This window comes from Peromyscus leucopus, chromosome 2 (genome assembly GCF_004664715.2).
Source record: "Peromyscus leucopus breed LL Stock chromosome 2, UCI_PerLeu_2.1, whole genome shotgun sequence".
Taxonomy (NCBI): domain Eukaryota; kingdom Metazoa; phylum Chordata; class Mammalia; order Rodentia; family Cricetidae; genus Peromyscus; species Peromyscus leucopus.
The window spans coordinates 138,982,305-139,008,580 of NC_051064.1; the positions used below are offsets into that span (position 1 = coordinate 138,982,305).

At 43.8% G+C, this 26,276-nt stretch overlaps 1 protein-coding gene across 25 annotated transcripts in view; it reads left to right on the forward strand.

Annotated features, from left to right (window-relative positions):
• Eif4g3 (eukaryotic translation initiation factor 4 gamma 3) overlaps window positions 1-26,276 on the forward strand; it is a 233,280-nt gene that overhangs the window by 56,577 nt on the left and 150,427 nt on the right. For 23 of the 25 annotated variants that reach the window (XM_037203103.1, XM_028875356.2, XM_028875355.1 and 20 more), the window contains one exon: window positions 15,762-15,890. Coding sequence is in view for 19 of the 25 variants with exons in the window: in XM_028875352.1 (XP_028731185.1) it covers window positions 15,762-15,890 (129 nt within the window). In the remaining 6 variants the exon portion in view is untranslated. Of the gene's footprint in view, window positions 1-7,673; window positions 7,782-15,761; window positions 15,891-26,276 lie in introns of those variants that run through there. The other 2 variants (XM_037203102.1, XM_037203101.1) reach the window with 2 other exon arrangements.

Consider the following 26,276-nt stretch of genomic DNA (forward strand, 5'->3'; position numbering starts at 1 on the left):
TTGTCTCCAGAGTGCTGGGATTAAAGGCATGTACCACTACACCTGGGAAATTATTTACATTCTGAATAATTTAAATTCCCCACTCCTGACTTTTGTATTAGTGTACACATTATTGCCACTGTGAGGGAAGTATGTGACTGGGTGCTTTCAAGTCTTTAGTGCCTAGTTGAGGTCTCAAGATTTCGATATTAGGTCATTGTTTTTCTGTTTTTTTTTCATTTGCCCCATTTGTGTGCCATCAAATGAAGGCTAATCCTTAGCTCTTCCCCTACCTCCTTGGCATGTGGTGCTTATTATGCCACTTGAATTGAGTTGGTTAAATTCCATGAAAGGCAGTTTTTACTCGTGGTCAGTGTAGAAAGTTTCCAGCACTCTGGTTGGTCATCTTCTGTAGACTTGAGTAGTTACTTCTGATAAGTGCTCTGCTGGTCATCCAAAATGTACCCAAAGTTGCACAGGCCTATTGGAATGCCTTCATGATTAGTTAGGTTATTTTATCAATTCAGTTATTTATCAATGTCTGGTTTGAGAGATCAATCCCATTAATGAACCATGAACATTCAAACAAATACTTGAACAGTTGTGCTAGTGTATTACGGAGGAGAGGAGAGACGGCAGACAGGGTAGGCAGGAGCTAATCTGCAGGAGGTTTGTGGTTAACTTTCTGTAGTGTGGCCGTGCAGTAAGTCTGTCATGTTGCAGAATTTTGTCTTCTGTCTTTAGAGAAATCAGATTTTGTGACTGTTCAGCCAGTGAATAATGTGATTGTAGTTAGACGTAGTAATTGAATAGTGATTGCTCTCAGGGTGGAAGTCTGTCTTCAGGGTGACCAGAAAGAAGGCTTTCCTATTAATTCATTTTCAAAGATTGCTGTGTGCTACTTAAGTCGCTCTTCAAAGAGGAATTGCTTTCATGCTGTCACAGTCTTGATCCTTGTAGGCAGTTTACACTTTACATATCTATCATTAAGTCCCGGTTCTTCCATCCTGTAGCTGGACATCAGTGGAGGTCCTACGGCAGGGGAGCCTGACCTGGCTCAGTCAGTTCTTGTTGGGCAGTAGCGCCCAGCCAGGTGGGAATCTGCTTGATTGCTGTCACCTACAGAACAGTCCATTGTTGTAAGACCAGCCAAGTGGTGATTTATTTACGCACACGGAGACAAAGCTGATGCCCAGCGCACTGTGCACGTTCAGAATATGCACATCGGTAACTTTTGAGAACTCATGAGAATGGCAAGACAGCTGGCATTCATCCCGAGAAGACCGAGTCTTACTAAGTAGCCAAGGCTGCCCTGGAGCCCACTATTCTTCTGCCTCAGTTGCCCAAGTGTTAGGGTTTGGGTGTGGCCATGGGTCTCCTTTTGTCTCTGTTTTTAAGGCAGGGCTTACTATATAGCTGAAGCAGGGACTAGACCGAACTTAGACGGGCCTAACACTAACGGCATCTTCCTGTCTCAACCTCCCAAAATTATAGGCATTTATAGATAAGAGCTGTCATGCATGCTTTTTGGGTATGCATACGTGTGTGTGTGTGTGTGTGTGTGTGTGTGTGTGTGTGTGTGTGTGAGATATGTCTTCCATTTGTGTGCATGTTTGTGTATTGGAGTGTCTGGACTGAACCTGTGTTTGATCATGTAGATGGTTGATGTAGGGTGACTTCTTTATTGCTTTTTACTGATTTATTTATTCATTTTCGTTTGTTTGTTCATAAGACATGGTCTCACTATGTAGTTCTGGCTGTCCTCGAACTCACTATGTAGACCAGACTGTCTCTGCCTCCTTAGTGCTGGGATTAAAGAACGTACTATTATTCTGGGTTTCCACCTTGTCTGTAGTAGAATATTTTAAGGTGTGATACTTTTGTTTGTGTTGCACTTGTTTAACTGTGAAGCTGTGTTACTGTGCCTGTATTAAACACCTGATGGTCTAATAAAGAACTGGCCAATAGTGAGACAGGAGAAAGGATAGGCGGGGCTGGCAGGCAGAGAAAAGATACAGAGGGAGAAACCTGAAAAGAGGGATAAACCTAGCAGCCAGAGGAGGACTCCAGGGGCCTGCCACCCAGCTACACAGCCGGCCACGGAGTGAGAGTAAGATTTACAGAAGTAAGAGAACGGGAAAATCCCAGAGGCGAAAGATAGATGGGATAATTTAAGTTAAGGAAAGCTGGTTAGACACTAAGCCAAACTAAGGCAGGGCATCCATAAGTAATAATAAGCCTCTGTGTGTGAATTTATTTGGGAGCTAGGTGGCAGGCCCCAAAAAAAGAGTAATAAAATAGCCAACAACACTTGTCTTCTGAGGGAGTCTCTCCCTGAGCCTGGAGCTCACTGTTGCAGCTTGTCTAGCTGACCGCGAACTCTTAGAGTGCACTATTTTTTGTGCCCCCAGGCACTGCTCTTTTGTGGGTACTGGGGATCCAGACTCAGGTCTGCTGACTGCAAGGCAGAGCAGATGTTTTCCCAGTAAACCTCTCCGTGTCCTGAAGTCCCTCTGAAGTCCGCCTGTCTGCACCATTGGCCCTCACTCAGGCTGTTGTGGCCAGTCTGCGTCTGCCTGCCTGCCTGTCTTTGGATCTGCCAATGAATGACTTTTATGAAGGTTTAGATTCTTCGTTAATATTTCATGTGGATTTCTCATTAAATGTTAAATCAGGACCTAATTAAAATATTATTTAATATGTATTTGCTTGATTTCCTCCTTCAGAAGAAGGATTAACCTTGGAAATGTAAAGGAGGGCTCAGCTGGTAAATGCCAGTTAGGAATGGCGTTCAGGGTTCTCAGATAAGAGTAGGAAGAATCTGTGTCAGAGCACTTTGATAGTGTTTCTCTAAGCTGTGGAATATTCCATCCCCTGAGCCATTTTATAAAGTGTCCCATGAATCATTGCTCAGAAACAAAGCAACTCCGTGGAATGGTAGTGGTCAGACAGGTCCTCAGGAGTTGGATGGGCTATAAGTACTGTACTGAATGAAGGTGCAGTTAGTTTCAGGAAAAAAAAAAGAATAGACATAAGATGTTAGAGAATGGATTTATTACTGTTAACACATTGGTGGCATGAGCGGAGAGCTGATTTTTAACAGTAATTGGGTAGACACTGGCCAGTGTACCTTGCACTTGATGCTGTTTTCGATTTCATGAGCACACCTGGCTGTCTGGACTCCTGCAGGTCACAGCTTGAGCGGGATGGACAGTTTTGGGCTTTGCCCATTGTGTTTCACTGTGACTCTGGGGCTGGGGTCCCAGTTCATGGTAGAGCCCTTGCTGGGTGGCTGGCTTTTGAGTTAGGTCCCTAGTACTGGAGGCTGAGTATGTATGTATGTGTAAACTGTTCTATAGTTGTTCAATTTTCATATAGAACATAACATAGAAGGGTATTTTATTTCTTTAGGTTTTAAAGATTCTAAAGATCCATAAAGATATGTTAATTTTTAGAACTATAAAACCAGTGGTACAATTTTATTCTTTCAAGATATATTTTTAAAAGTTTACGTGTATGGATGGGTCTATATGTCTGTGCCATGTGTATGGCAGTATCTGTAGAGACTGGTAGAGGGCATTAGATCACCTGAAGCTGTAGTTACAGGTAGTTGTGAATGCTGGGAACAGAATTCAGGTCCCTCTGGAATTCAAAGAATAACAATTGTTCTTAACCTCCAAGCCATCTCTCCAGCCCCTTTATACTTTTTATTTATTTGGTTTTTTGTTTGTTTGTTTGTTTTTTGAGACAGGGTTTCTCTGTAACAGCTCTGGCTGTCCTGAACTCAACTTTGTAGACCAGACTGGCCTCGAACTCTGTCTCATCCATCTGCTTCTGCCTCCCAAGTGCTGGGATTAAAGGCGTGCACCACCACTGCCCAGCATTTATTTGCTTTTTTTGACACAGGGTCTCTCTCTGTAGTCTTGGCTGTCCTGGAGCTCAATATATAAATCAGACTGGCCTCAAGCTTCCAGGGATCCTCTTGCCTTTCCCTCCCAGTGTGCTGGGATTAAAGAAAGGCGTTAGCCATCAATCCTCTTTTTTTTTTTTTATTATTATTATTTTTAAGATTTATTTATTTTATTATGTATACAGTGTTCTGTGTGCATGTACACTCACAGACCAGAAGAGGGCACCAGATCTCATTGTAGATGGTTGTGAGCCACCATGTGGTTGCTGGGAATTGAACTCAGGACCTCTGGAAGAACAAGCAGTGCTCTTAACCTCTGAGCCATCTCTCTAGCCCCATCAGTCCTCTTTAAATAAACATTCTTTAATAATTAAAAAATATTCCAAAAAATACAATTAGGATCATGTGTGAAGTAATTATTTTAAACTTCCTCAAGGAAGAGACTTTTGAAAGTCCAGCTCAGGGCTGTGTGTGTGTGTGTGTGTGTGTGTGTGTGTGTGTGTGTGTGTGTGTTTTCCTTCATTATTAAGATGTTATACATGGCTGGGCGGTGGTGGCACACGCCTTTAATCCCAGCACTCGGGAGGCAGAGGCAGGTGGATCTCTGTGAATTCGAGGCCAGCCTGGGCTACCAAGTGAGCTCCAGGAAAGGCGCAAAGCTACGCAGAGAAACCCTGTCTCAAAAACCAAAAGAAAGAAAAAAGAAAAGATGTACATACACATGTGTGAAAGAGGCCTAGTATTTAAATGTATGATTCTGGTAGGTTCTTAGGCTATGATAGCTGACTTGGGTGGGAAGCTTTATGGAAGAAACGCATTATAATTTGAAGGTTGGTCAGACATTTATCTGGAGTGCTAATTGTGTTCTAGTACAAGCAGGGTAGTCAGTGTGAAACGTTTGGCCCAGATAGGCTTTGGGGAAGGATTCTTTCCTCTTCTTTGCTTGTTTATTTACATATTTTTAAAAGAAGGGATCCAGTGTGTAACCTTGGAGAACCCAGAATGCCATCTGTAGACCAGGCTGGCCTTGAACTCACAGAGCTCTGTTTGCCTCTAACTCCCTAGTGCTGGCATTAACAGGCATGAGTTAGCACTTGCTTTTGTTTTTTCTGTGCAGGGTAGGTTCCAGATAAGAAAGGGCAGTGGAGAGGGAGGTTCCTTCACCTGCCTAGACCTTAGCTGGGAACTCAGGGTGCACTCACAGGGAAGCTCAAGCTGTAGAACGTGGAGAAGAAAAATAGTTTCGGGCCTCACTGAAAATGGAAAAAGCCCAAACTAACTGGCAACACCTAAACAAAAGCAGACTCCTCTGACTGAGGCAAACCAGAAAGTTGTATATGCACCACCACAGTCTGCTCCTCGGTCATGTTTGAAACACTGCCTGGGAAGTTCTGTGTTTTCTTTTTATTCTCTTCTTTTTTCTCCTCCTCCTCTTTTCTTTCTTTCTTCCTTTCTTCCTTGTTTCTTTCTCTCTCTCTTTCCTTCCTTCCTTCCTTCCTTCCTTCCTTCCTTCCTTCCTTCCTTCCTTCTTCCTCTTCTTTCTCCTCTCCTCTCCTCTCCTCCCCTCCCCTCCCCTCCTCTCCTCTCCCCTCCTCTCCTCTCCCCTCCTCTCTTCTCCTCTCTTCCCTCCCCTCCCCTCTCCTCCCTCCTCTCCTCTCCCTCCTCTCTTCCCTCCCTCCCTCTCCTCTCCCCTCTCTCTTCCCTCCTCTCCCCTCCCCTCCCCTCTCTCCTCTCCTCTCTTCCCCTCCCTCCCTCTCTCTCCCCTCCTCTCCCCTCCCCTCTCCTCTCCTCTCCTCCCCTCTCCTCTCCTCCCCTCCCTCCCCCTCCCCCATCCCCTCCTCTCCCCTCCTCTCTTCCTTCCCCTCCCTCCTCTCCCGTCCTCTCCCCTCATCCTCTCCCTCCTCTCCTCTCCTCCTCTCCCCTCCTCTCCTCTCCTCCCCTCCTCTCCCTCCTCTCCTCTCCTCTCCTTTCCTCTCTTCCCCTCCCCTCCTCTCCTCCCCCTCCTCTCCCCTCCTCTCCTCTCCTCTCCTTTCCTCTCTTCCCCTCCCCTCCTCTCCCTCCTCTCCTCTCCTCTTCTCTCCTCTTCTCCCCTCCCCTCCCCTCCCCCTCCCCTCCCTCCCCTTCTCTCTTCTCTTCTCTTCTCTTCTCTTCTCTTCTCTTCTCTTCTCTTCTCTTCTCTTCTCTTCTCTTCTCTTCTCTTCTCTCTCTCTCTCTCTCTCTCTCTCTCTCTCTCTCTCTCTCTCCTTCTTTCCTTTCATTTTTCGAGACAAGGTTTCTCTGTGTAGCTTTGGAGCCTGTCGTGGAACTCACTTTGTAGTCCAGGCTGGCTTCGAAGTAACAGATAACCGCCTGCCTCTGCCTCCCGAGTGCTGGGATTAAAGGCGTGGGCCACCACCGCCTGGAGATACTGTTTTCAAGCTCCTTGTCCTGAGGGAAAGCGGAGAATGTTCTGATAAAAGCAGGCCAACAGTGCCTTTCAGTTTAAGATTGGCAAAACATGGAAACCCAGCCGTGGAGGCAGTGTTGAATTGAGGAATTAATGTCTTGAGATGAGATGTAGCTTGAAGTTATACACATGAGCAAAACCTATGTAATTGAAAAGGGCACATATGACATTGGAGTACGCTAGGGGACCTAAAGAATCAGAATATTGTGTGTTGAATTCTGAGGGCGTGAATTGTAAGAGAGTTAAGGTGTGGCCTCAAATACAGTGCTGGTAGTGTACTGCCCTGATTCCACAAATCTGTAGGAAACAGCAGGGCTTGGCTTTGCATGTCTTTAATCTCTGTTCTTGGGAGGCAGAGGTGAGGTGGCTCTCTTGAGTTCAAGGCCAGCTGGGTCTCTATAATATAGAGTTCCAGGTCAGCCTGGTCTATATTTCGAAAGACCTTGCCTCAAGACAAATAAAACCAAAAAAATATGTGGAAAGCTTAGATAGTCATAATGTTGAATGTGTGCCTAAAAGGTTACCTTTGGTGTGCAGTGTTGAGGAGATCTGTTCATACTGGGTACGTGATGGAAACAAGCATCTTTGTTTGAGGAGGTGAGTTCTTGGCTATCTGAAAATTTGACAGAGTAGACTGCATCATTCTCCAGGGATTTTAAGCTTTCTTGTAACCCAGTGGGGACATCAGGAGAGTAGAGTGCAGGAATGTAGGATGTGGACAGGGTAGACTGAGGCAGCAAAGGAAGTGCTTGTTGGGGAGAAAGCTCGGACTCGATGTTTGTGGCAGCAGGCTGTGTTGGTCCACACTGGTCACACAGCATAGCATGTTCCTGTCCAGTAGGCTGTCTGCAGCTGAGCTGTGCTATGGTTCTGTGGGCTGAAAACAGCAAGCAGGACACTGGGGTGCTGTACCAGCGTTGCTGGGGCCTTACTGTCTGTAGGTCTGCATATTGATCCAGTTCCCAAGGTGGTGCCAAGGCCTCTAGTCTAGGGGCACACTGGAAACTGCTGCGTTAGATTAAAGCCCTCATATTCTCCCAGGTGTGAAAATCAAAATCATAGTACCAGTTATTTCAGTCTGAAACTGTCAGTCAGGATTTTAAAACCTACACTTTAAATGTTGGTAACAAACACAATAACTACCGTGTTTGAACACTATACCAGCATTGTGAAGCCAACATCATTTAATGGATTACATAAATAGGTTCACATGCTAACCTTAATTTTATATTTTATTTTTTAATTTTTTTTAAGGTTAAGAAGAAGTATTTGATTGTACTGCAGGAGTGCAGTGGGCTGGTCAGTAACTAGAGTTCTGCTTGCATCATAGGGCAATGGGCTGTAAGAGTCTCCATTCGGGAGAAGTAGCATTATGGTCAGGGTGTTTCCAGATGTGTGATTGACACTATTTGAAGGTGGACAGCCCAGATTGTACAGTTCTGCAAGGTCAGTTTGAATCACTGTGTAATTTCTTCCATTTAAATAAGAGCCATGTAAGACACTCAGACCTGTGCCATTGCAAGACAGGTCTTTTTTCCCTTTTGCAGAAAAAGAAACTAATTTTTTTTTGGATTTATTTATTTTATGTGCCCTTGGAGATCAGAAGAATGTGTCCAATCTCCCAACTGGATGTGAGATGGTTGTGAGCTGCCATGTGGGTGCTGGGATTTGAACCCAGGTCCTCTGCAAAGAGCAGCAAGTGCTCTTAACCACTGAGCCAACTGTAGTCCAAAAAACTAAATTTTTGTGCAGCTACACCAATACTCAAGCCTGGGTCTCTGACTCCAAGATTAACATTCTTGATGCTGTTGGCCTACTTACAAGATTCCTAGAATAAATGTTTAAAGTCTGCATGTTTCCGTTGTAAGTTTTTGTCTGGAAGGTAATGATAAGTCACTTAACCTCAGAATGGGGACTTAGTGACACTGTTCTGTGACATGTGCTATTCCAGAGTAATTTAACAATATGATTTTGATAACACATTTGAATTTATTATTTATTGTTGAATACTAAGCACAGAGCTCCACTGGTACCCTGTAATTAAAACCAGTTGCCTTGGATCAGTTATGTAACTGGGTCATGAACAATGTGAGGGCAGCAGGAACAGCAGAGTGTAAGTGTAAAAGTCATGTTTTAAGATGGAAACTGCCCGAGCGGTGGTGTCATGGGCCTTTAGTTCCAATGCAGAGGCAGAGGCAGGCCTGTGAGTTCGAGGCCAGCCTGGTCTATAGAGTGAGTTCCAGGACAGCCAGGACTGTTACTTAGTGAAACCCTGTCTCAAAAAACCCCCAAACCAAACCAAACCAAAAAAAGATGGACCTGACTCCGAGGCAGCCCTTACTGCATTTAGCAGTAGCTTCCAGTGCTCCTGCAGCTCTGCCCTTGGGGGAAAGCCGAGGCCCTTGACAGTGAGCTTCTGAACTTGTGAAAGAGAATGAGCTGTCCTATTGGGTGGACACAGCCTAGAGCCCAGCTCTTGGGAAGCTGAGGCAGAGGATTGTTGTGAGTTTGAGGCCAGTCTAGGCTACATAGTTACAGGGTACTCTACCTTTGTTGTAATGTAAGACCCTGAGTCAAAAATCCCAAATCATAAGAAATCAAAACTACAACAATAAATCAACTGTTTTCAGATCTTCTTTTGACCATAGGGACAGCAAAAAACAAAACTGAACAAAATCAATGTAGATAATCCTTGAAAAAGACATGGTGCTGTGTCATTGTTAGCCTGTGGAGTGCGATTGTGCATAGCTTTTCTGACTGATGGACTTTCTTAGTAGGATTGAATCTCCTGTCTCTTTCTTCAGGACAGTAGTTGTAGTAGATGGAGTTAGACTCAGATTTCAGTTTCTAGGTACTGTTAGCACTGAGAGAATTGAGACCTACCATGTTGTAAGGCTGCCTTGGCCACCTGAGATGTTCATGAGTTGTTAGGCTAAATAAATCTTATCCCTAAGTAGCCGTAGAACAGGTATGATATTTTGAATTAATGTCATAGTGCAATAATAGTTGTTTTTAAATGCCCAAGAGGCCACTTGGTGACAAGCAGGCCACAAGTGCTCACTGAGTTTGTCCCTGAGGACTGCACAGGTACAGATTATGAGAGCCTTGCTGCTGCGCTCTGCAGGGCTGCAGACACACGGAGGACCGCCAGCGTGAGTCCCCCTCCTCGGCTCATCCACTGGCTCATTCTGGCCATTTTTATTTGCGTGTGTGTGTGTGTGTGTGTGTGTGTGTGTGTGTGTGTGTGTGTGTGTGTGTGTGTCTGTGTCAAGGTTTTGTTAGGAGTCTTAGGCTGGCCTCAGTCTGGCTTTGTATCCCAGGCTAGGGTTACAGATGTGTGCCACACTCTGACATCTTATATGGAATTTTATAGACCAATGTGGAAACTGCCAAGTTCCAGATAGCAGATTTGAAATGATAGATGCTTGCTAGAAAAATAAGAAATCCACATTAAAATATAAGGGGTGGAGGTGCTGCCCCATCTGGCTAATGAACTCATGCCACCCATTTTTGTATTATTTTTTTTTTTCTTAGCCTGGTGAGATGGCTCTGCCGCTAAAATGGCTTGCCCAGCAAATCTGATGTCTTGAATTTGATTTCCAGATCACCACGTTGGAAGGAGATAACTAACTTGTGAACACTAGTCTCTGAGCTGCATACGATGCCTGTGGGCCTGCACTTGCACACACCATTTACACACAAAAAAAAAGACAAAACGTTGTAGATACATTTTTTAGGATGTAGTTATTTGTTTTTTTTTTTTTGTGTGTGTGTGATTATTTTACTGTTACAAATGTAATAGTCAGATAGCAGGTTCATAGCCCTACATTTGTTTTTTGATTAAATAGTAACAAAAACATAAAGAGAACTAAATTATGATACCACTTCATTTTCTAGAGAAACACCTATATTTTAGAGGGAAGTGTTTTTTTTTGTAGACAGAAAATGTGCATGCTAAACTCACTATTAAAACTTTTAAAATATTGAATTGTTTCTGGTGTGCTTGATGGATATATGTGGACGTGTGCATCATGGCGCACACTGGAGCTCAGAGGACAGCATGTGGACCTGATTCTCTCCTCCTACCTCTACATAGGTTCTGGGGATCAAACTCTGGTTGTCAGGCCTGTGTGGCAAGCCCCTTTGCCCATGAGCCATCTTAGCACCCTTAACTCATACTTTCAGTACAGCTTACAGTCTGCATTTTTCTTAGCCTATCTTATATATTGTTTTATGTAGAATTGTGCCTTGTTTTAGCAGACCATGGATGTACCATAAGATACTGAAAGAAATAATTTCTAACTTTGAGGCATATTGAGAAGAGACTTTTTTCAGGGAAAAGATGTAATCAATATTCTTGCTGTTCTCCTCTGCTTATTACTGTTTCTCCAGTCATGACATTTGGATTACTCTGATACTTCTAAGTGGGGAATTATAAGGTCTCAGGTTGCCTAGCTGGCCTCAACTCTAGCTGAGAATGACCCTGACCTCCCAGTCCTCCTGCCTGAGCCTCTTGAGTGTTCGTATCACTGTGCCTGGTTTTATGCAGTGCCGGGGATCGAACCTAGGACTTTATGCATGTCAGGCAAGCACTCTGCCAACAGAACCACATCCCCAGCTCTATATCAGTATTGTATTTGCAAATTATACTGTGTTGAATACCCATGCTTAAAGGTCTTTGCTGTCTTACTTGTCTATGCTGATACTTAAAAACCTTATTGGCATTTGTCCATCTTAATAAAATGATCAGAGTAATGGAATACATATGGTTTGTAGGAAATAATACAGAAGGATTTCTAACAACAACAAAAAACAAAACAATTTCCACTTCATTGTTTTGTTTAGACAGAGCCAGTTGGGAGCATTTTACTTTTGGTCTCTGCCGTTTTTGTAATAGTTTGAGTTTGAAAGGTTCCCAAAGCCTCATGCTAAGGCTAAGGGTTGCCAGTAAGGGATTGAGTCATGAGGTCATAATGTTTTAGTATGTGAAAAGACATTGCAGGAGGTGGGAAATCTGTCTATTAAACACTACATTAGATACTTTCTAAGATGTATTGTTTTTATACCTAGGAAAGTGAAACACAGACACGCAGTTTCTCTCTTTGTATTCAAGATAAAAGCAAAATTGCATGCAAATGAATGGTTGAACTTAATTGTTGTAAGAATTATATCTTAGCTGGGTGATGGTAGCTCATGCCTTTAATCCCAGCACTTGGGAGGCAGAGGCAGGTGGATTTCAGTGAGTTTCAGGCTAGCCTAGTCTACAAAGTGAGTTCTAGGACAGACAGGATTGTTACACAGAGAAACCCTTTATTGAAAAACCAACCCCCCCCACCAAAAAAAAAAAAAAAAAAGAAAGAAAGAAAAAAGAAATTATACCTTGTCTGAATGTTTGATACTACAGGACACAGAGATAATTTTCAGTGTTTTTCAGAATTGATTGCTATTTTGATCTTATCATCTGGTTTCAATTCCGAGAGAACTGCTTTGCATAAATATTAGTACAGAGGTGTAGAAGTAACTGCCTTATTCAGTAAGAAACACAGAGCCAATGCAAAGATGAAAGCCCAAGAGGTCAGAGCTAAGAGCCTTATCCTTCACTGCTGCAGCTATCCTCTTCAGCCAAGAGAACCACTTCCTGTGTGTTTGTCTTCATATAGACTTTCTGTTCTGCCTTCTCATTGGTTGTAAACCCAGCCACATGACCTCCTCATCACTGCCATGTACAGCCCTCCAGGTCTTCTGTGGTTGGTATTGAGATTAAAGGCGGGTGTCTCCATGCTGGCTGTATCTTTGAACACACAGAGATGCGCCTAGCTCTGCCTCCCAAGGGCTGGGATTAAAGGTGTGCACCACCACCACTGCCCAGCTTCTGCGATGGCTTGCTATTAGCTCTGACCCCCAGGCAACTTCATTTATTAACATACAAATAAAATCACATTTCAGTACAAATAAAATATCACCATACAGAGGCATCATTGCTTCATTGTTATTTTCATTATCAAAACAAACAGTTCATCTGCTTCTTTGGTACAGCCCTTGTAACTGAACCCTTTTCTGAGTTCATCATAAAACATATGGAGTCTGCTTGTTTCTGTGTTTAAGCATGACTTGAGGATTCATGGAAATGCTTCTTTCATCCCCCCCCCCCCCCCCCCGTCTGTCTGTCTATCTAATCTATCATTTGTGTATTTTGTTTTTGCATCCCAATCAAAGTTTCCCCTCCCTCCCCCCTTCCTAATTACCTCTACCCTGCACCTCATCAGTCCTCCTCCACCATTTCTCTTTGGATACAGGCTGGCTTCCCATGGAGATCAGCCAGCCACTGTATATCAAGTTGCAGTGAGACTAGGCCCCTCCTCTTCTATTAGGGCTGGACTTGGCAGTCTGGTAGGAGGAATGGGGAATTGCTTGTTTTATAAAAGGTCAAGATGTACTGAAATAACTGGGATTGCAAGTAGTCCAACCTAATAAGTGTAGAACAAAAAAGGGAGAAAGCCCTCCTCTCTACTTCCTCCTATCGTCTGTTCTTCCTTCTTGTGGATGGATGGTGATAGCAAAATTTGAAAACTGTCATGTTGTTAAATATGTCTTAGTATCCTCTACTAATTTATTTAGAAAATACTATACACAGTTTACATTTCCACCGTGTCTATGTGTGCAGGTGTGTATACTTGAAGTAGGTCAGAAGGTGTTGGATTTCAGTGAGTTTGAGGCCAGCCTAGTCTACAAAGTGAGTTCCAGGACAGACAGGATTGTTGCACAGAGAAACCCTTTATTGAAAAACCAAAAAAAAAAAAAAAAAAAAAAAAAAAAAAGAAAAAAGAAATTATACCTTGTCTGAATGTTTGATACCACATGATTGAAATACACAAATGGATAGATAGATAGATGGATGATAGGGAAATGAAAGAAACATTTCCATGAATCCTCAAGTCATGCTTAAGCACAGAAACAACCCCTAGAATCCATCTGGCATTACAGATTGTTGTGAACCACCACGTGGGTGCTAGGAACTGAACCGGGTCCTCTGCAAGAGCAGTAAGTGCCCTTAACTGCCGAGCCGCCTCTCCAGCCCTTTTATGTTTTATTATTTGGCTTTTGGAGATAAGATCTTTCACTGTGGTACAGAGTGACCTGGAATTCTGTGTATAGCCCTGGCTACCCTTGAATCCTTGATCCTCCTGTCTGGGATTACAAGTGTGACCCACCAATCAGGCTTAAAGTAATGGATGGTGACTTCAATAGAAGCTACATGTCCTTTGCCTTTATAGGGACAATTTATTGTTGAAAAAGAGACTGATTTACTTGATGGGACTCTGAATGATGTCAGATTTTTTTTCATAAATATTTTCTTACTGTGCTTAATTACATGTTTTCATCAGACATAAACGTATGATGGAGTGCTTTGTGTGGGTCTTAAACATCTGAACTGCCTCAATTTGCTGATACCGTGGAGGTGACTCAGAGCTGCATTCACAGTGACTGCTTCTGTATTTCAGATAGAGTGGATGACTTTTTAGCTCATACTGTGATTGGAAAGTCAGCAGGGTTATATACGAAATCCTTAGTTTTGGTTTCTGCCTGGCCACACCCCCTAGTGATTATTCTTCCCAGATCTGTGTTTATGTCTGGCCACTGCCCCATGTTTCCTAAAAAAGGATTATCATGTTCAGGATCACGCCTCACCACACATTGTAATTATTCTTTGAAAATGGTAGTATGTTGGGGTAGTTCTAAATTACTGTAGTTGACCACATTAGTTAAGGCAGTGTTAGATAGATGAATTGGTGTACTTAATGAACAGTTTAATTTGCATTATTTTTATGATTTGCTATCAAATGTCATTCATTGATTTTGTAGGAGATTATTTTTAGGGAGAAATTTTGAGGGAAAACTCACAAGTCAGCTGGGCTGTGGTGGCATATGCCTTTAATCCTAACACTCAGGAGGCAGAAGTAGGAGGATCTCTGTGAGTTTAAGACCAGCCTGGTCTACAGAGGGAGTTCCAGGACAGCCAGAGCTACACAGAGACTCCTGTCTCCAAAAAAAAAAAAAAAAAAAAAGGAAAAAACAAAACAAAACTCACAAGCCTGTTTCTGTTTTCAGTAAGTTCAAGATTTCAGAATGTCCAGGGGAGCTGGGGGTATTAGATTGCATGTGTTTGGAGGGGTAGCTGGGGTGTAGTAGATTTCGTGTTTGTGTGTGTGTGTGTGTGTGTGTGTGTGTGTGTGTGTGTGTGTGTGTGTGTGTATGACAGCATGCATTCCTGTGCCCGAGTGAGTGGAGACCAGAGGCTGATAGCTGGCCCACTCATGGCTGTCCACCTTACTTTTGGAGGCAGAGTCTCTTAATGAGCCTTGGGCTAGACAGGCAGACTATTGAGCTTTGGAGCTCCCCAGTTTCCATGCCCTTCTCTCCCCCAGAACAGGGGTTTACAGGCATGAGTTACCATGCACCCTTTTTGTGGGTGCTGCAGATCAAATGTGGGTGGGTCTTCATGCTTCTGTAGCAAGGACTTTACTCACTGAGTCAATTGAAAATACATTTAATACACCTAACCAACCAAACCATACAAGAGTAGCACAGCCTGCCTTTCCTGTCCTCAGAACATTTACATTAGTCTGTAGTCAGGCAGAGGGCTTTCTAACAGTGCTTGTTCTTATGTAATTCATCGACTTGTTAGCGTGTTTTCGTGCCGTCTACAGTTTGGGAAGTGAGTCGCAAGCCAGTTTTAATTGGGAAATATAACTGCTTTTGTCCGTGTCTTACAGTTGTTTTGGTTTGAGACAGTGTCCTGGAGCCCAGGCCAGCCTTGAATTTGAGCTTGCTATGTAGCCACAGATGACCTTGAACTCCAGATCTTTCTACCTGTGCTTCCCGAGGGCTGGGGTTACAGACAAGCACCATCAAACCCAGCTGATGTGCTGCACGGGTTTGACTCCAGGCTTGATGGCATACTAGCCAGAAGCCCTCTTCCAGCCTTTCCCTTTCTCCCAAGACAGCCTCTCTGTGTAGCACAAGACAACCCTGATTTCAGCATTCTCCTGCGCACTCCTCCAGAGTGTTGGCGTTATAGGAAGGGGACTGTTCGGAGAGTCTCCACAAACAAGTCATGTGATTCTCACTCATACTACAGAAAAGCTGGGCCTCTGCAATCTCTTCACTCCCATAGCCGTTCATTTCTTGTGTCTTTTAGAAAACACTTGATACAGTTTCAGGTTTCATTTAACATTTTTTGTTTAGGGTTTTTGGTTTGTTTGGAGACTATGCTTCAGGAATTTATCAAACAGATGGACATATTCATGTATTCTGAGATAGTAAGCCCCTCTTCAGTCTAGCACTTAGTTTACGTCCAGTTTAAACAATGATTTCAGCTGTACTTACACCAGGTGATTAATCTGCTGTTTTTTGATTTCCTCACAGGTAACACAGGTAGCAAGACAACCGGGACCCCCAACCCCTTCCCCTTACTCAGCACATGAAATAAACAAGGGGCACCCAAATCTTGCGGCCACGCCCCCGGGACATGCATCGTCCCCTGGACTCTCTCAAGTAAGAAATGCCGGTTTTCTTTTTAAAAGACATTTCCTATAATCCTTGTATTTCAGTTTCTCTAAAGGCAACTCTGTTTACTCATGGTTAGCCCTTGAAGGCTCGGGTCTCTTGTTCTGTGTGTCTGCCGGCAGCTGGCACTTTATGCTTTTCATCTTGGAGTGATTAAAAAAGAAACTGGGGGCTGGAGAAATGGCTTAGAGGTTAAGAGCACCGACTGCTCTTCCAGAGGTCCCGAGTTCAATTCCCAGAACCCACATGGTGGCTCACAACCATCTGTAATAAGGTCTGGTGCCCTCTTCTGGTCATACACGCTGTATAAATAATAAATAAATAAATCTTAAAAAAAAAAAAAAAAAAAAAAAAAAAAAAAAAAAAAAATGCCGGGCGGTGGTGGCGCACGCCTTTAATCCCAGCACTCGGGAGGCAGAGCCAGGCGGATCTCTGTGAGTTCGAGGCCAGCCTGGGCTACCAAGTGAGTCCCAGGAAAGGCGCAAAGCTACACAGAGAAACCCTGTCTCGAAAAACCAAAAAAAAAAAAAAAAAAAAAAAAAAAAAAAAAGAAACTGAATTTATATTTAGTTTTTCCCATTTGTTTGAGAAATTGGTCAGTGACTCTAAAATTAAGAAACTTGGGGTGTGCTGAACCTGCCTTTCACTGTCCTCTGCCCTTCCCAATCCTTTCTGGTAGAGGGGACAGTGCTTTTCTCCTTCCGGGAAAGGCGGATGATCTTTTCTATGAGATAACTTGAATGAGTTTTTTGTTTTTTCGTTTGTTTTTTTTGCAGGAGTTCTTGGGTTTATTACATATTGGGGCTCTCAGCAGGTTTTACTTGATGGGCAGCACAGACATTCATCCGGCTTTAGTGCATCTCAAGTCCTTCCCTAGATACCGTCAGCTGGTGATGATGCTGCGATCACATGCTCGTTTCCTTTGCTAAGAGTGGTCTAGAGTTAGGAAGTCTGTGGTGAAGGAACCCGGGTCCTCTGGAAGATGGACAAGTGCTTGTAACTGCTGAGCCATCTCTCCAGCCTACATTTAAAACTTATGTTTTCATATTTTAGGCTTTTTAGAACTTGACTATTAGGGAGCTTCTAAAATTAATAAAAACAATTCTAAAACTGGTGACATTTGGGGTTGTTAATCATAAACTATAGAATGTTCCCAACAGGAATTATAATTTGCTAGACCATAATCAGTCTGTTGCTCTATTAAGGACTATATGAATTAATTTGTCATGGACTCTGTGAAATACTTGTTTTTATGTAATAGAACTCTCAATTTTAAATATTTAAACCCTTACTTGTTTACTTAGCTTCTGGACAGAACCGTCCAACCTGTAATTAAGATGTATTAGTCTGAATCTCATCAAGAGAAAAGTTGCAGCAGCTTGAGTAGGGAAATTGAATATAATGAGTTAAGTATAACGATTGTAGTAGAGATGAATGGAATGAGAAGAAAGGACTGCAAGTGTGTAAGAAGGGCAGATGTGTGCAGAAGCCCCTTTCCTCTGCTGATGTTGAAGCCGTGACTCCTCATGGTGGAAGGGTCTCGAAATTGCTGCAGCGCAGTTGAGCTTGCTCGAGGTCCTTCCTCTGGAACCTGCTAGAAGCTTGTCCTGTGGGATGTTGGGAAGCTTGTTTCTCTTGCACTGATCTCTACAAAGAGCTGCTGCAGTGCCAGTGGTCCAGGCCTTAGAGCGAGCGTGGGTGAACGGTTAGGAGTCGCCTGTGGTGGGAATTGGGCCCACAGCTATGCTTGCTGCAGTTTCCTTTTGTCTTCTTCCTCACTGAAAATGTAAAACTCCCCAGTGACTAAGTCAGCCACACACTCAAATAGAGCATTCACTGCACAGAAAATGCAAAAAGACCTCCTGAGCTTTGTGCCATTTTTTAGATGTGGTATATTAGTTTGCTTTCAATTGCTTTGAGAAAACACTGGCTGTCTAGGGTTCTTCTATTGCTGTGAAGAGACACCATGAGCACGGCAGCTCTTATAAAGGAAACATTTAACTGTGGTGGCGCGCTTATAGTTCAGAGGGTCAGGCTATCATGGCGGGACACGGCGGTGTGCACGCAGACACGGTGCTGAGGTCAGCACCATGTTGATATGCAGGCCAAAGGGATAGACTATCTCACTTGGCATGGCTTGAGCATCTATGAGACCTCAAAGCCCACCTCCACAGTGACACACTTCCTCCAACAAGACCACACCTACTCCAATATGGCCACACCTCCTAATAATACCACTCTCTTTGGGTGCCATTTTCTTTCAAACCACCACACTGGCCAAAAGCAACTTGAAAGGAAAGGGTTTATTTCAGCTTACAGCCTCCAGTACATCATTGAAGGGAGGCGGGGCAGAAGCTTAGGCACAAACCCGGAGGCAGGAAATGGAGCAGAGGCTGTGGAGAAAAAATGCTTACGAGCTTGCTTCCTGTGGCTTGTTCAGTTTCCATGCTTACAGTATCCAGGATCACCTGCCCAGGGATGGCACCACCCTGAGTGAGTTGAGCGTACAAGCCAAGGGGATGGAGGCTACGGTTGTCTGAATCAGAATGGCCCCCATAGTTCACATTGGGGTGGCCTTGTTGGAGGAGCTGTCATTAGGGGTGGACTTAGAGGTTGCAAAAGCCCATGCCAGGCCTTGTCTGTCTGTCTCCTTCTCTCACTCCCTTCCATCCCACTTCCTTCTTCTTCCTTTTTCTCTTCCTCTCCCTATCTCCCACTCCCTCTCTCTCCCCCTTCGTTCAGGATGTAGCTCTTAGCCATCTCTCCAGTTGTTGTCAGGCTCCCACCATGATGATCATGCACTATAACCCTCTGAAACTGTAACATGCAAGCCCCAATGAAATGTTTTCTTTGTACGAGTTGCCCTGGGCAGGGCGGTGGTGGCACACACCTTTAATCCCAGCACTTGGGAGGCAGAGGCAGGCGGATCTCTGTGAGTTCAAGGCCAGCCTGGGCTACAGAGTGAGTTTCAGGAAAGGCGCAAAGCTACACAGAGAAACCCTGTCTTGAAAATCCAAACAAAAAAAAAAAAAGAAAGAAAAGAAAAAAAATTCATTTGCAGCTGGAGAGATGGCTCAGAGGTTAAGAGCATTGACTGCCCTTCCAGAGGTCCTGAGTTAATTCCCAGCACCCACAAGGTGGCTCACAACCATCTACAATGAGATCTGGTGCCCTCTTCTGACCTGCAGTCATACATGCAGGGAGAACACTGTATATTGTAATAAATAAATAAATCTTAAAAAAAAAAAAAAGAGTTGCCTTGGTCATGGTGTTTCTTCCCAGCAGTAGGACGGTGACTAAGACAGCAGCATCTTCTCAACTGAGGGTCTCTGTTTTGTGTCAAGTTGACAGAGCATACCCAGCACAGGTATACAGTGTCCCCTTCCTGGTTCTGGGGAGGTCCTGGGCCCCGTTGAAAGGGAGTGGTACGGCCTGCTGAGGGGCCCTGGTGGAGATCTACCCTTTGGAGTGGGCTGTAGTTCTCCCTTTGTGCTGTTGAGGGAAAGCTGTTCTCAGGAAGGTTCTCTGCTACAAATCTGCTGTGTAGTTAGCGGTTGGCTGCTGAGTACTACTGCCCGCTGTACTGTACGGTGCATCTGGACAGAGCAAGCTGTGCCCATCCGGGAGCTGGTCAGCAGAGGAACCCGAGTTTGGAGCCACTCTCGGGGTGGCAGGAGCCAGAAGGCAGTAGCTCCTGAAGGTTGCCTGTGTAGCGTCCTCTGTAGATGCTGAAATATTTATAGAACCAGATCCGTTTTCCCATGACAGGCAAATAGGGCAACATTTGAGCTGAAAGGCAAGCAACTGACAGTTGGTAAATAAGGGGAGAGCGTCCTCCCCAGCCGAGAAGTTCGCTGTTTCAGTGTGGGATCTGACCAAGCAGCTGGCCTGAAGCGCTTGAATTTCCCAAAAGTCAGGGCTTGTTAGGATTGCACAGTTTGCATTTCAGAAAGAATGTTCTCGGTGTTAGTCGCGAGGCCACAAGAGCCATCCTTTCTGCCATTTTGTCATCTCTTCTTAGACACTAGAACACATGAAGAGCTCGGAAGCTAGGAAAAGGGCTGCCAGTTATTATCTTAGGATCCTTTGTGGTCTGTCTGCTGAGATCACACCTAGTTTGATGAGTGGACCCAGTAAGTGGAAAGAGTGAGAGTGTGTATGTGTGCACACACACACACACACAGATGTTCCAGACAGGTGTGTCCCCTGAGCTATTTCCATAGTCCTCTTTTTACTCAGTGTTGTGAGTTAGGGTCTCACTAAGTTACTCAGGCAGGCCTTGTTTGAGGCAGTCCTCTATTTCAGTCTCTCCCTAGCAAGAATTACAAGCTTTTGCCACTAGACCAAACTTTTTATCTTTTGATTATTAACATGACTGATCATTTTACTTATTGGTAGCTTTTATGTATTTAAAATTTTCCATTTCTATGAGGAAAGCATTTGTAGTCTCATGACTTTGACAAGTAGCCATACTATGTAGGGAAGTTAATCTTGTTGTTAAAATAGATGAGTGTTGAATTTCCTTAAAAAAGAAATCAAAGTAAAATTTACAGTTTTTATATTTCTTTTCCATCTTTTAAAAAGGACGATGGTGGCGCACACTTTTAATCCCAGCATTTGGGAAGCAGAGGCAGGTGAATGTCTGTGAATTTGAGCACAGCCTGGTCTACAGAGCGAGTTCCAGGACAACCAGAGCTATTACACAGAGAAATCTTGTCTTGGGGGAAAAAACCCCGAAGACTTTTAAATTTATGTATATACATTGTTTGCCTGAACATATGTGTATTTGTGTATGTGCACCACATGAATCCCTGGTGCCCAGGAGGCCACCAAGAGGGTGTCAGACCTCCTGAAACTAGAGTTAATGATGACTGTGAGCCACCTGATGTGGGTGGTGGAACAAGTCCTCTTAATGACTGACCCCTTTCTCAGTCCCTCCCTCTTTTCCTCTTGCCTTTGGAGGGAGTGATGTGTGGGAGCCATCCTGGGGGCAGCTGAGGGCTTCTTGCTATCTGTAGTACTGACAACATGTAGGCCCTGTTGGTACCAACTGCTGTTTGCTAGTTTTTGGTAATATATTATTATACTTAAAACACATTTGAAAAAAAAATTTCAGAAACTATTGTCCTTTTGTTCTTGTTGTTTGAGCCTAGGTCTTGTGTAGATCAAGCTTGCTTGGAATTTACTATAAACAGAAGCTGGCCTTGAACTCACAATCTTCCTGCCTCATTCTCTGATATGCTGGAATTACAGTATACTATCATATTCAGCTAGAACAGGTACTGTCATCTATCTGTCTACCCAGTTGTTGTTAATATAAGTAAATATTATCCTGCTGTTGTGATTCATCCATGTAATCCCAGCACTTGAGGGATGAGTCAGCAGGATCAGGGATTCTAGGCCAAGTTCCCAAAAGAGAAGGAAAAAAAAAATGAATAAGCTATAAATACCTGGAACAACCAAATGGTTTGTTTGTGGTATGTTGCACAATTGTGGTTGTTATTTGTATTTGTGGTGGCTTAATGTGACAGAGCACCTGGGGAATTTCCACTCCCTCGTCATCTTCTGCCTCTCTCTACTGGACAGCTGCAGTTGTGTTTATAACGGAGGATTTGGCCTAGAGCATTTCTGTTGGTACCTTATCTGAGCACTTGAAAACTTACCTTGATCCCCAGCCTGGAGCAGCTTTTGGGCACTGATTTTCATTGTGATTTTCCTTGCATTGCATCACACATAGCTGCAAAAATAACCCAGTAGTTAAATCAGTTCCATGCTTGATTTTTTAAGTGCTGCTGTTTGTAGTAAAAAAACCCAGATTGCACACAGTGAGCCCAAAGGTTGGGGTTCTGCTTGGCAAAATTGCACCATCTCCACAGGCAGACTCCACATTAGAACCTCCAGTCAGCTTCCGTGTGCCGTGGGCATCACAGGCACTCCTTTGTTGTCTTTTATGTGGGTCCCGCTTTGGATTGATGCTCCTCATGTTCACCTCAGTTCTGCCAGGAGAGAGAACACTTTTTTTTTTTTTTTTTTTTTTTTTTCAAGACAGGGTTTCTCTGTGTAGCTTTGCGCCTTTCCTGGAACTCTCTTTGGAGCTCTTTGGAGACCAGGCTGGCCTCGAACTCACAGAGATCCGCTTGCCTCTGCCTCCCGAGTGCTGGGATTAAAGGCATGCGCCACCACCGCCCGGCCTGAGAACACTTTTTTCTGGACACAACTAGGGACTCTTCTTGACACCCCCCCCCCCACACACACACACACTTCTTGTCACTGGATGTTTTGAGAAAGTTATTTGAAACAAACATGCCTTCCTGTCCCATGCAGGTTTCCCTCAGTGGACACTTGTACTTCCCATAGATCTGTCCTTCCCGTAAATCTGAGCGCTGCCGCTTTCTAGAACTAGTGAGATATGCAGATGGTTTGTTTGTTTATTTATTTTTTGTTTTTGATAGTTGCAGGTGTTGCTATTTCCACTCAGAGCAATCAGCCACATGCAGGTGAATCTTGGGAAGGAGAACTAGTGTGGGTAGTAGTTTGTTTGTCTCTTGTTTTGAATGCCATGCTGGGGATCAGCTTGTGATGTAGGTGCTCTGCCACTGAGCTAGAATCACAGTCCTGAAACAGATTACTTTTCTACAGAACTAGGAAGTCAGACAGTTGGATTACTCCAAGTGATGGTAGCATTTCTGGCAGAAATATTCTGCGCACTCATGCATGCACTGGAGCAGACTGTAGGGTGGACTGATGGGACCCCAGAGGAAAGGTCAGCAGAGGGAATGAGCACCCCACTTAGAGAGGAGCCAGGTATGGTGTAGGGAGTGGGGCAGGACAATTCAGTAAAGCTTTAAAGGGAACAAATAGGAAGGAAGGTTGTTTGAAAGTTTGTGAACTGTAAAGAACAGTATTTAACAGCTCCCTTTCTTCCATTTCTTTTGAGACTGGTTCTCATGTCACTTAGGATGGCCTCCTAGTCCAGGCCTCCCTTTGCCTCCCAAGTGCAAAGATTATTTCTAAACTGTCTACCAGTTGATGGACCACATTTGCTTTTCCTACACAAAATAATCTGTTGAATTGCACCCTCCTTTTCTATCTACTCAATAGATTTTTTTCCCCATAGATGACCACTAATTACGTATATATATCAAATTTATATTGCCAATATTTTGTCATATTTTACAGGTAAAATGAGTGTCTTTTCTGTTCATTGTTCACAGGGCTCCATTTCCAGGCATCATTCTATATTACCAGGACTTTGTTACATCTGAACACCTCTGGGATTGTCCATCCATTCCAAGACAGGCCTCACTGTAGTTGATGCTTGCCTTCACCAGATAACCTAATTAGTTAAGAGCAGCATGTAGTTGACAAAATAATGTTGGGAAGAAAAACGTCAAGGTATTTCAAAGAGAGAGGATTCAAAATATCCATTTATTATACTGACTAAATGATTAAAATGAGGCTGATGTAATGTAGAAATTAATACTGCAGGAAGCAGCTGACATCATAGAGCTGCAGAAGTGAAATGGAAATGGTGGTAGTGCAAAAGCCGGGATGTTTAGAGGATGCTTAGGAATGAAGTTCAGGACCAAGGTGGTAGGCCGCCTCAGTGCCCATTATCACAGGATACCCTTCATCTCTGTAGTCTAGAGTTATATGAGCTCCTTATTGCCCTTGGCTCCAATCCAAGTTAATCCTTAGTGTGAAATGTCCACTTTGTACTTTCTATTATTTCACTGATGATGTTCTTCTCTTAGCCTTAGAGAACTAAGAGGACATGGAGTCCAGGCTGTAGTTCCCTGTGTTCAGAGCATCAGTGCCTGACTCTGTTCTCAAGGCATCTGCTCAGGGAATGTGATTGCTAAAGAAGCATTTGGCAGTAGACTTTGTTTTTGTTTGTTTTGCTTGCTTGAGAGTTTTGCAGTGTAACCCAAGCTGGCTTGCACTCTCCATCCCCCTGCCTCATCCTTGCTAGAGCTGGGATTACAGCTGTGTGCCGCCATGGCTGTTCTTGCCTGTTGCAAAGCTTTTTACATTGTACACACATGAAGATGTTCTTCTTTTAGGATACTAGAGTAGGTTTAGAGAGAAATGTTTTGGGTTACCAAGTAGACAGTAATAGAAACCAGTATTTGAACAACAGCTCTCATTTGCCACTCCCCTGGAGTGAGGGAGGTCAGCTGTCTAGTTTCCATGTTTAGGAAGTGACTGAAATTCTGACTGCTGTGAAGAGTTCATAGAGTACTTCAAGGTTCACACTGGAAATGGAGAAGTTGGGAACAGAAGTGATGACTCAGAAGCCAGCTGGCTCATTTACATAACTGTTTGCAGCCTTTAGAAGGGAGGAAGTAGCTGAGGCTCTGGAGGCTAGCCTGGGAAGATGAGCTGCATGGAGGGCTGACCTGCAGGTATCACTCTTGCCTTTTCTGCTTTGAGAATGGTTAAGGCAACTTGAGCATCAATAAAGGCAGAAGGTTAAACTATGGAGACAAATACCAAGTACTAGAAAGAGGGATTATAAAGCTTTGCATTATCTATATAAATTGAAAACTATCAAAAATATGGGTGCATACACAGAGATTTTTGTCTTCTGTTTAGCTTGTCCTAACTCTAGAAGTTGTAAGGAGTAAAGACTTATTGAAGAGTGGCCTTCTCTGTAGGATCTTTGAAAAGGAAAGTGTCACACTAGATGATAGTGCTGTACGGGTTCTCCTTCTTAAGGAGTCAGAAGTACAAATTCTAAAACACACAATATGGATGTTTTAGATGTTAGAGATGGATGGTAGGCATATCTGACTCTGCAAACATGAAAATAATTGTAACTAAAATACCAAAAGCTGTTCTTCCCAGATCACAGAACTTGACTTGTTCATGGCAGAGCACAGGTAGTGTTTATAGATATTCTTATTTCTAGGTTGCCAGGAAGATAGCTGGATGGTCAACACTTAAGTTTTCAGGGCACCTTGTGACACACGTATGGTTATTTCCATTTTGTAGATTGAAACAGATTGATTTGATAGGTGGAATGTTTTGTCTCGCATCTTCAGATAGCATCCTTCATAAGCAGCCAAGTCAACACCCCCAGTTCCCAGCTTCTATGTACTTTTTCTGGTACTGAGAATTGAACTTGGGGCATCACCCATCTGAGCTAAGTGCTCTGCCACTGAGCCACATTCTCTACCTGCAGCTCCCAGCTTCTTGACTCTCTTCCTTGTACGCTCTAATTCGCTGTTGTGCTTCAGGTTCATTTTTAGAGTGCAAGACTTTTGTAACTCATTCTGCAAACACAACTGTCATTCACAATATGTCATTTGAAATACTGTTTCTGGTCTGAAGATGTGGCTCAGCAGTTAAGGGCACTTGCTGCTCTTCTGGAGATCAAAGTTCGTTTCCTAGCACCCACATCAGGCACTTCACACTACCTGTAACTCTACCTGTCGATCTGACACCCTCTTTTGACCTGTGGACAACTATACTCGTGTGTGTTTTAGGATTGGGAGATGGCTCTGTAGATAATTACTTGCTGTGCAAGTAGGAGGACTCAGTTCTAATCCCTAACACCTACATAAAAAGCCGGGTGTGATGGCTTTCAAGCTTTGGGAGGCAGGAACAGGAGGGTCCTGGGGGCTTGTTGAGCAGCTGTCTAGTCAGTCGTTGAAATCGGAGTTTAATGAGAGACCCTGTTTCAAGAAATAAGATGGAGAACAACCGAGCATGCTAACCCTGATGTCATGTCTGTCTTCTACACATGGGCATGAACCTGCTCGTACATACCTGTGGGCACACATGCTGAACACACACAAGAAGAAACAGTATATTCCAGTTTGTACGCAGTCAGCTTGAAACACCTTTGCTAAAAAATTGGGCTTAATAAAAATTTATAAAAATTTATTTGCACAGGCCTGGCAGTGGTGGCCCATGCCTTTAATCTCAGGGAGGTAGAGGTAGATGGATCTCTGAATGCGAGGCCAGCCTGGTCTGCAGAATGAGTTCCAGGGCAGTCAGAGCCACACAGAGAAACCCTGTCTCAAAAAACAAAACATTTATCTTTTCAGCATTCAAAAATGAAGAAAAGTTGTAGGACCTATAGAAGATTATGTGTATATTTTTTAAGATGATGTATATTGTGGCAGATGCATAGGATGAGAGCCGTCACTGCAGATAATTTTGGATGAAAAGTATCTAGACACTAAGTAAAGGTGGGGCTAGAGGGAGAAGCAGCACAGAGAAGAGGGTGTCAGAGCAGGTGCAGGCCCAGCCGAGCAGATGCTGTGAATGTCTTCGGGTGCCTGGGGACTCAGTGAAGCAGCAGGATCTTCCTGCCGGCACCTGATGTTTCATGGCATCCGAGAAGGAACTGTGCTTTGTAGGGTGAAC